The sequence below is a fragment of the Microcaecilia unicolor genome, chromosome 4 (genome assembly GCF_901765095.1).
Source record: "Microcaecilia unicolor chromosome 4, aMicUni1.1, whole genome shotgun sequence".
Taxonomy (NCBI): Eukaryota; Metazoa; Chordata; class Amphibia; order Gymnophiona; family Siphonopidae; genus Microcaecilia; species Microcaecilia unicolor.
In genome coordinates this window covers 53,192,757-53,203,694 of record NC_044034.1, presented here as the reverse complement: position 1 = coordinate 53,203,694, position 10,938 = coordinate 53,192,757, and the positions used below count along the sequence as shown (strand labels likewise).

The following is a 10,938-nucleotide window of genomic DNA, read 5'->3' as shown; positions in this document are numbered from 1 at the left end:
CATATGCTCCACGTGCGTGTTGCATGTTTTTCTCAATATTTGTGATTACAATGAATGTAGACTAAGAAAATTGTGTTTCTTTCCTTAGGCCACTGATGCGAATGGGAATTTTCCTCCATGAGTAATTATTATATCATGAACGATGATAATTAAAACAGAGGAAGATATTTCAGATCTCACGAAGACAGGGTCTTAAGATTTCAAAGGATACTGACTCAACAGTGACTATCTGCCTGTAATATATTTTCAACCAATAGATGTATGAATGCATAAATCTTGTGCAGAGAAGTAAAGCACCCCACCCCAGTTTACCATTGCTTATGACTTGCCTCCTAGCATAAAGCGTACATATTTCTTACTAATTAGTTATTCATTTCATTTTCAGATAACACACCCTAATGTAATCAAGTGAATCATCTCTCTAATAACCAATCTCTTTTCCAGCAGTAAATGCTGATTCATTTCAGTTTAACTCATGGCCTGGATCCACAAACAATAACTGTGCTACTGACACAGATTTCTTGAGGGTTTACTATCTTTACAGATTTATTGTCAATATAATTTTTTTTAATTAAAAAAAAAACTTTTTCAAATTTTTAAAAAAACATTTCCTCCACATTGTGGAACTCTCCTAAAACTAGCTTCCAAAACACTAATATTTAATAGTTACTTTTTCTACATTATGGGATAATTTACAAATGGGATTAATGCACACAGGAGTCAAAAGGGCCCTACAGCAGACATTAATCCTGAGTTTGACTACTAACATTGCCACTAAACAGTAATTAAAATTCTTTCCTCTCAGGCACTGTAAACACTGCCTCTGTTTGGCATGTAAAGCAGATTTCTGGCCTGAGATCCGAATCCAGGTCCTCCACATGGCAGGAAGGGAAATGAAAGGAACCTCAAATACAAGTAGGAAGGGGTACAGCACAGCAACCAAGTACATCAGTAGAGAAGACCCAGAAGTGTTGAGTGAGCTAGGTCCACAGAAGGTTCCCTACAGGATGTAGAACTCCAGATCCACAGGGAAGATAGAACAAAGTAGAGGCAAAATCCAACACACAAACTGCAGATAGAATGTAGCGTTGGATATCAACCACAGGAAACAGCAGTATGATAACGGTCTCTTTATTTGAGTGGAGCTTACTTACTTGATGTACAAAAAGCCCACTCATGGAGCTTACCTACATGATGTACAAAAAGCCCACTCAAATAAAGAGACCACTACCATACTGCTATTTCCTGTGGTTGATATCCAACTTTATGCTCTACCAGAGGAAGATAGGGTGGAATCTTTTGCCTGTAGTGACCACCTTCCCATAGGGATGCTGGTTGCCACGAAGTCTTTGCTGCCTGAACACAAAACCCAAGGAGAAGTGGAAAGCAGAGGAACTGCAAACAGAGACACAAACACAAGACATACAGATGAGAAGCAAAGTAGGAGTAAGGCTGAGGTCCAGCAGGGACTGGAGCAAGATCAAGAAGAATTTAAAAAGAGGAAAATGATTCAGTGAGAAGAAGATAGCCACAGCACAAGACAATACCAAGTAGTGAAAACCAAGCTCTGGCAAGGAAACCAAATGATAATTAGGTTTATATAGGAGTCCAGACAGATGGCTTTTGGCAGGAAACACAGCCATGGCATGGACAGACATGGCCAGCCTGCCTGGTGAGAAACACTGACACCAAATGGTAGGAGATTAGACTTCACCTAGTGAAACTCTCACAGGAAGCTGCATCCCCTGCAGGCTGGTGGTAGAACCTCACACTGCCACTGAGTCAAGAATTTCAGCACCTGGAGGACAGTAGTAAGCCTGTTGAACCTTTCTACTTTGGTCAAGGCTTGCTCAAATGAGAAAATTAAGCCACATGGTTCAGAGGCATCATTGTGTTTAAATATTGCTGCTTTCTTTCTGTCCTCTCACTAGGACATCAGGCTACTGTTAGTGATATGCAATTTATCCTTAAAATCGAGTGTGGTACCGGAAGATCGGAGGGTGGCCAATGTAACGCCGATTTTTAAAAAAGGTTCCAGGGGAGATCTGAGAAATTATAGACCGGTGAGTCTCACGTCTGTGCCAGGGAAAATGGTAGAGGCTATTATTAAAAACAAAATTACAGAGCACATACAAGGACATGGATTACTGAGACCAAGTCAGCACGGCTTTAGTGTGGGGAAATCTTGTCTGACCAATTTACTTCAATTCTTTGAAGGCGTAAACAAACATGTGGACAAAGGGGAGCCAGTTGACATTGTGTATCTGGAGTTTCAAAAGGCGTTTGACAAGGTACCTCATGAAAGGCTACAGAGGAAATTGGAGGGTCATGGGATAGAAGGAAATGTCCTATTGTGGATTAAAAACTGGTTGAAGGATAGGAAACAGAGAGTAGGGTTAAATGGGCAGTATTCACAATGGAGAAGGGTAGTTAGTGGGGTTCCTCAGGGGTCAGTGCTAAGACTGCTGCTTTTTAACATATTTATAAATGATTTAGAGATGGGAGTAACCAGCGAGGTAATTAAATTTGCTGATGACACAAAGTTATTCAAAGTCATTAACTCGAGACAGGATTGTGAAAAATTACAGAAGGACCTTACGAGACTGGGAGACTGGGCGGCTAAATGGCAGATGACGTTTAATGTGAACAAGTGCAAAGTGATGCATGTGGGAAAAAAGAACCTGAATTATAGCTACGTCATGCAAGGTTCCACATTGGGAGTTACGGACCAAGAAAGGGATCTGGGTGTCGTTGTCGATAATACACTGAAACCTTCTGCTCACTGTGCTACTGCGGCTAGGAAAGCGAATAGAATGTTGGGTATTATTAGGAAAGGTATGGAGAACAGGTGTGAGGATGTTATAATGCAGTTGTATCGCTCCATGGTGCAACCGCACCTTGAGTATTGTGTTCAATTCTGGTCACCGCATCTCAAGAAAGATATAGTAGATTGGAAAAGGTGTAGCGAAGGGCAACGAAAATGATAGCGGGGATGGGACAACTTCCCTATGAAGAAAGACTAAGGAGGCTAGGGCTTTTCAGCTTGGAGAAAAGGCGGCTGAGGGGAGAAATGATAGAGGTAAATAAAATAATGAGTGGAGTGGAACAGGTGGATGTGAAGCGTCTGTTCACGCTTTCCAAAAATACTAGGACTAGGGGGCATGTGATGAAACTACAGTGTAGTAAATTTAAAACAAATAGGAGAAAATCTTTCTTCACCCAATGCGTAATTAAACTCTGGAATTCGTTGCCAGAGAACGTAGTGAAAGCGGTTAGCTTGGCAGAGTTTAAAAAGGGGTTGGACGGTTTCCTAAAGGACGTCCATAGACCGCTATTAAATGGACTTGGGAAAAATCCACAATTTCGGGAATAACATGTATAAAATGTTTGTACATTTGGGTAGTTTGCGTGGTGCCCTTGACCTGGATTGACCGCTGTCGGGGACAGGATGCTGGGCTCGATGGACCTTTGGTCTTTTCCCAGTATGGCATTACTTATGTACTTATGAGGGATGGGGTATTGGGTCATTTGGAAAGAAAGATGGAGGAACACTCTACAAAAAGAAATGAGGAGATTGGGTTACATCAGGCTAGAGTCAGAGAACAACTTTGGAGGAAAGAAAGAGAGAAGGGGCAATACAGGAACCTAGGGTGTAGGATGGGGGAATAGAGAATTAGAGGAAGAAGGAACAAAAATCTGTAGAAGGTGGTGAGTAAACTAATGAAAACGCTTCTAAAGTGGAGAATTGTGAGGATTCTCGAATTGAATAAAATGCAGGACCCGAGGCAGCACGGCTTCATTTGAGGCAGGTCATGTCAGGCGAATCTGATTGATATTTTTCGACTGGGTGACCAAACTGTTGGACATGGAGGGTGTATTTGGATTTCAGCAAGGCCTTTGACACTGTTCCGCACAGGCGACTCATAAATAAACTGAGTTCTCTTGGTATGGCACCTAGAGTAACTGACTGGGTTAAAAATTGGTTGAATGGAAGGAGACAGAGAGTAGTGGTAAGTGGAGCTTGCTCTGAAAATAAGGATGTTATCAGTGGAGTACCACAGGGATCAGTCCTTGGGCTGGCTCTTTTTAACATCTTTGTGAGTGATATTGCGGAAAGGCTGTCTGTTAAGGTTTGTCTGTTTGTGGATGATACCAAACTGTGCAATAGGGTGGACACCCCAGAGAGTGTGAATGACATGAGGAAAGACATAGCGAAGCTTGAGGAATGGTCTGATATTTGGCCATGAAGATTTAATGCTAAAAAATGCAGGGTCATGCACTTGGGTCACAAGAATCCGAGGGAACGGTACAATATAGGGGGTGAAGTGCTTCTGTGTACAGAGGAAGAGTGGGAATTGGGGGTGATTGTGTCTGATGACCTTAAAGCGGCCAAACAGGTAGAAAATGCAACAGTCAAAGCCAGAAGGATGCTTGGGTGCATAAGGAGAGGGATGACCAGCAGGAAGAAAGAGGTGATGGTGCCCTTGTATAACTCACTGGTGAGGCCCCATTTAGAGTACTGTGTGCAGTTCTGGAGAACGCACCTACGGAAAGATATAAACAGGATGGAATTGGTCCAGAAGGTGGCTACAAAATTGGTAAGCAAGCAGTCTACATATAAGGACAGACTTATGAACCTCAACATCTATACGCTGGAAGAGTAGAGGGAAAGAGGAGATATGATAGAGACGCTTAAATATCTCAGAGGCATTAATGTACAGGAACAGAGCCTTTTTCAAATGAAGGAAAACTCTGGAATGAGGGGGCATATGATGAAGTTAAGAGGAAACAGGCTTAATCTAAGGAAATATTCATTTACGAAAAAGGTGGTGGAAGCGTGGAATGAGGTTGTGGAGACGAGGACTATGTCAGAGTTTAAGAAAGCATGGGACAAGCATGTTGGATCCCTTAGGAAAAGGAGGAGTTAAGGGTTATGGAGGATGGGCAGACTGGATGGGCCATTTGGCCTTTTATCTGCCGTCATATTTCTATGTTTCTATGAACTGACCTCTGCAGGGAAAATAGCATGTATAATTAACTTGGGGCCTGTGTTGCCAAGATTTTATCTCCATAGACTCAGAATGAGAGAACAGCATTAATAAATCAAGCCATTAATAAATTTTGCATGGAAAACAGATAAAATAGGAAGCATCTTGGAGTGGCCTAGTGGTTAGGGTGGTGGACTTTGGTCTTGAAAAGCTGAGTTCAAGTCCCAGCACATGCAGCTCCTCTTGACCTGGGCAAGTCACTTAATCCTCCATTGCCTGCTATGAGTGGAAAAGTGTGGGGTACTATAAATGTAACAAAAATAAAATCTTACTTATATTACACACACTGCAATTTTTTTTTCATGATGTCAATTCTTATAATGTCCATCAGAGGGCACTATTATCCTAAAAAATTAAGAACATAATAGAGATCTTGAGAAACAGAAGTGCTCAGGCAGTAGACCAGCTCTTTTGCACATGTAATATTTGGTTCTATGAACTAGACATGCCCTACAATTAGCAAACATATTAAGGTGATTAAACAGTCATAACAGGCATGTATAAAGACCATAACAGCGCAAAAATAATAATTTTTAACATAATGGTAGATGTAATAAAATGCAGTGTTCCTAATTTTGCTAAGTGGCTGATATTCAGTCAGTCTAATTTCTTTTTTATTAAAATCTGTCCAGGCTAGTGGCCATCACAAGTTAAAACTGTCATTGTAAAAGCTAGTTTTGAATTGTGCCTTAGCTGTTTCATAGCTATGTTAAGAAACACACTAGCAGCAGGCAGTGTGAATCAGAGGCAGAGGAATCTGGAACCTCAATTTCTTATTGCAGCTTCCCTTCCTCTTTGGTCACCATACGTGTTACTTATTGTTATAGGGACATGAGGTGGAGAACGTGCAGACATAACCAACAGCTTCTCTCTGCTTAAGGAAGTGCAGAATTGTGGACTGTCTGTCATGAAAGAGCAGAGGCACTGGCAGTCACAGCACCAGATAGGTGGTGAATGATGTGAGAAAATAGGGGAAGAGCGCAGTACTGAAAATCAGGGCCGGCCCTGCCACTGGGTAGATTAAGCATTTGCCAAGGGAGGCAGGATGGCAGTGCTGTTCTGATGCAGAAGAAGAGCAGCACATTAAAGGTGCTGTCAGCACGCAGCAGGTCCTTTAAACACAGGACCACACCCAAAGCATTTCAGGGTTCTGTCTTCTTTGGCAAGAAGTCCAGCAGGGCTTGAGTGTGGACTTGCACAATGCTGACTTTCATTGCAAGGCAAAGGCGTAGCCAGACTCGGTATTTTGGATGGGCCCAGAGGTAAATTGGATGGGCCCTTCCACACACACATGCCCCCTCCTCCCCAACCACACACCACAAATGTTTTCCTGGAGATATTTTTTAAGAATATAAGAGGGGTTTTTTTCACCTACCCCACCTCTTCTCCCTCTCCTCTGCGGCGTCCCGGCATCTGTGCTTCTGTCTCTGAACTCCATCCCTCCCCGATGTCGGTAAAGGCATCCTTGGCACCTGCAGCGATTCAGTCTCGCTGCTTGTGCCGGCCCCGCAGGCCTCCATCTGCCATGTCCCACCCTTGCTGACGTCATTGCCTGTTTTCTGTCTGGTGGAAAGTGGCAGATGGAAGCCTGCGGGGCTGGTGCAAGCAGCAAGAATGAATTGCTGCAGGCACCTAGGACACCTGTACCAACACTAGGGAGGGAAGGGGTTCAGAGACTGGAGTGCAGATGCTGGGATGCCGCAGAGGAGAGAGGGGAAGAGTGCAGTGTGATGCTGCAGCTGGGTGGGCCTGAGCCAAGATTGGGCGGGCCTGTGCCCACCCAGGCCCACCTGTAGCTACGCCACTGCCTGACTTACTGGCACATACATATGGCGACCTCTCAGCACACAGTGCCAGCGAATCACAGACAAGTCTTACATGTGCACACCACAGGGTTCCAATTTCCAACTTCTCTTCCTTCCTTTCCTGCAGTGCTGCGGTTCGAACCCAGAGAGAGACTGAGAGAGCTGACAAGAATTTTATTTTTAGGTACCATTAAATTCTTGTGGGAATGGGTGGGGATGGGTTAAATTCTTGTGGGGATGGGTGGGGACGAGTAAGATTCCAGTGGGGACAGGTTAGATTTCTATCCCTGTGCAACTCTCTAGTGCTGAATACCACTGGTGCATGCACAACATCTAGGTCCAACCCAAATCTATCCCTTGACCAATTTGCCTCTACCTGGATTGTGCCAGGGCTGCCAGAGTTAGTATTCATAGAGGGGCATAATCGAACGGTGCCGGCCAAATCGATGGGCGGCCATCTTCGGGGCCGGCTCCGCGAATGGGCAGAGCCAAGTGTATTTTTGAAATATGCTTGGCGCCGGCCAAATCGTTCGCTGGGGTTAGATGAGATGGCCGACTCTGATTTTCAGCCATAATGGAAACCGGAGCCGGCCATCTCAAATCTGGCGAAATGTAAGGCATTTGGGCACGGGAGGAGCCAGCATTTCTAGTGCACTGGCCCCCCTGACATGCCAGGACACCAACCGGGCACCCTAGGAGGCACTTTAAAAAATTAATAAAAAAAAAATTAGCTTCCAAGTGCATAGCACCCATCCCTTGTGTGCTGAGCAGTGGTGTAGCCAAGGGTGTGCTTGGGTGGGCCCATGCCCACTCACTTTGGGTTCAGGCCCACCCAGTAACAGCATACCTATGATGTGGCTGGCAGGGATCCCCAAGCCCCACCAGCCGAAAACTCCCAACAAGTGACCCTCCTGCATACCTTGTAAACAGCAGATCTTTGCCTGCAGTGAGCAGTGACATACATACTGTTCGCACCGGCCCCACAGCCTTCCCTCTGATGTATTTCTGCCTAGGTGGAAACAGGAAGTTGCATCAGAGGGAAGGGTGTGGGGCCAACATGAGCAGTGTGTATTAGCTGCTGCTCACTGTTGGTGAAAATATGCTATTTAAAAGGTATACGGGAGAGGGGGGATGTTTGAGAGATCATATGGCATGCAGGCAAGAGAAGGAGAGACCAAATCACCTGTGTGACGGGGCGAGGTTCTTCTGCCCACCCATCTTGGGCCGAGGCCCACCCAAAATTGGGTGCCTGGCTACGCCCCTGAAGTCAGGTGACCTCTGATGTTCATGCCTGTGTCAGAGCTGAGGCCTGCGTATGAGCCTGGAGCAGAGAAGATTAATGGAAGATGTTTCTCCTCTGCAATGTTAAAGCAAGGAGGAGGAGGAGAAGGAGGAGGCACTCAAAGAACTTTAGTAAGTGTGAGGCTGGTGCAGGTGCAGCTTACACTTCCATGGGAACCCTGTAAGAACTGCTTCAGTCCCCACGGGAACCCCACAAGAACTGCTTCCATCCCTGCAGGGACCTCACAGCCCCAGAGGGGATTCTCGTGAACCCCCACTCCCATGCAGGTCTCTATTCAGCACCGGTGCCTGCATAGGACCTGGATATCGCCTGGCATTGGATATCTGGATCTAATTCAGTCCTCAGTTGTCAGTGGCTTTAAAACTGTTGACTGCTGGCAGGTGAATAACCAAAAAGAAAAAGTAGGGATGGATGAATGGCCTGCCAATAAGGTTCAGAGGCTGTACTTGAAAGTAGATGTATAAACTTTGATTCGTAGCAACAACTGTATCTAGACTCCACTTGCATCAAAGAAAAACTAACGGACTCGATATGGACCTGTGTTTTCGCACACAGCACCTGTATCAGGAGTCATGCAATCTGACAGGAGTTCTGTTGCGTCAGTGTTCATGAGAACGTCACCTTACAGCAAAGGAAAATGTAAATACATATGGTGAGAGCCTCCAAGCATGGATTGAAATCTTGGCCTCTCATCCTAGACATTTAGGTATCACGAAATGTTCTTCTCCGCACACCGGTTCCTCACTCCAAGCTACCACTGCTAGTTAAGCAATTCAAAATGAATAACACCTGGACTAGTTAGTGATAATAAAGTGAGAAAGGAGGGTAAAATATTTGGTGAAAGTAGGATTCTAGAGAAATGCTTTGGGATAATACTTTATTCTCCTCTCTATTAATGAATTTGCATTGCTTGCTGTAAGGGCAAAAATATATATTTTCTCTCATGTGCTGCCTGTTCTGTCGCCAGCCTAAAACCAGGAGTTGGTGTCACTTGATTCTACATTGAAAAGCACAATTATTTAGATTCTGATTTTGGGGTGCTCATTTTATTCTTTTATAGATACAGTTAAGAGAGTTCAGATTGATATGCTAGAAAGCAACCTTTTTCAAACAGACATCTCATCTGCTTTTAGTTCCCATTATGCCTGGTTAAGGCACCGTATCACAGATAAAAATTTTACTCCACATGGACTGTTTATTTATTTATTGCATTTGTATCCCACATTTTCCCACCTCTTTGCAGGCTCAATGTGGCTTACAATACATCATGAATGGTGGAATTATATTAGAAAATAGACATTTGGTATTACAAAAGGATCTTGGGTTACATGATAATGAGAAAACATGATAGTAATATAACAAGCAGATATTGTAAGACAGTTCTGAATATATGTGGAGGAGTTGTGTGTGTTCACATTTGTTGATCTTTGTGGTATGCTTTATTGAAGAGGTATGTCTTCAGTAGTTTGCGGAAGTTAGTTAGTTCGTAGATTGTTTTTAAGTTGCGCGGCAATGCATTCCATAACTGTGTGCTCAAGTAGGTGAAGTTTGACGCGTGCATTAGTTTGTATTTTAGACCTTTTCAGTTGGGGAAGTGTAGATTAAGGAATGTGCGGGATGATCTTTTAGCATTTCTGGGTGGTAAGTCTATCAGGTCTGACATGTAGGCTGGGGCATCTCCTTGAATGATTTTGTGAATTAGGGAGCATATTTTGAACGTGATGCGTTCCTTAAGTAGGAGCCAGTGTAGTTTTTCTCGTAGGGGTTTGGCACTTTCATATTTTGTTTTACCGAATATGAGTCTGGCTGCAGTGTTCCGGGCTGTCTGAAGTTTCTTGATTATTTGCTCTTTACAGCCGGCGTAGAGTGCGTTGCAGTAGTCTAGATGACTGAGCACAATTGATTGTACCAGGTTACGGTAAACAGTCCTTGGGAAGAAAGGTCTTACTCTTTTTAATTTCCACATTGAGTGGAACATCTTCTTTGTAGTGTTTTTCGCGTGACTTTCAAGTGTTAGGTGTCGATCGATGTTAACTCCAAGAATTTTTAGGGTGTCCGAGATTGGAAGGTTTAGATTTGGTGTGTTGATGGTGGTAAATTTGTTCTTATTATGTTGAGAGGTGAGTATTAGGCATTGGGTTTTTTCTGCATTAAGTTTCAGCCGAAATGCATCCGCCCATGAATGCATGATATACAAACTTTTGTTGATGTCATTGGAAATTTCCTTTAGATCTTGTTTACTTAAAATAAGCCATATTTTTCTTTCACCCTAGGAAGGCATTTAAAAGTAAGGAGCTCTTTGTGTTTGGTGTGTTTACCTCTAATATATAACTTCTCTACTGCCTCTGGATTTTGACTTTAGGGGACAGGACTGTAATGACCCCTTTGGTAACCAGCACTTCTTCATAATACACAGTTAGGATGTTAAGAATAGCGTGATGCTGAAGAGCTCTGTATACTGAAAATTATAGCATGAACTACTGTAGGAAGCTTTGGGAGCATCCCTTACTATATCTTCTGCACAGCTAGAGTGTCTTCTGACCATTTCAGTGCAGGGGTAGAACTATTCTTCTTTCCCTCATAGACAGAGGTGATTTTCAGAAAGAAAATCTGATCGCCTGTAATCCTGGAGTTCTGGGATCCTCAAATTTTTATTCTTGATACAGGTTAATAGTAAAAAGATCTCTCCTGTACTTCTTGCAGTATTTTAGCCTTAAAGTAATTCTGTGCAAGTTAGGTCTGACCTGCATCACTATATGAGTAGTGTGGGGACAACAATACA

The 10,938-nt window shown here is 43.6% G+C and overlaps 1 protein-coding gene across 1 annotated transcript in view; it reads left to right on the top strand.

The window, feature by feature from the left end:
• The first annotated feature begins 1,328 nt into the window (after positions 1 to 1,328).
• LOC115469591 (matrix metalloproteinase-20-like) overlaps positions 1,329 to 10,938 on the top strand; it is a 112,984-nt gene continuing 103,374 nt past the window's right edge. Inside the window, exon 1 of the mRNA XM_030202385.1 lies at positions 1,329 to 1,513. Within this exon, the coding sequence (XP_030058245.1) occupies positions 1,329 to 1,513 (185 nt within the window). The remainder of the gene's footprint in view (positions 1,514 to 10,938) is intronic.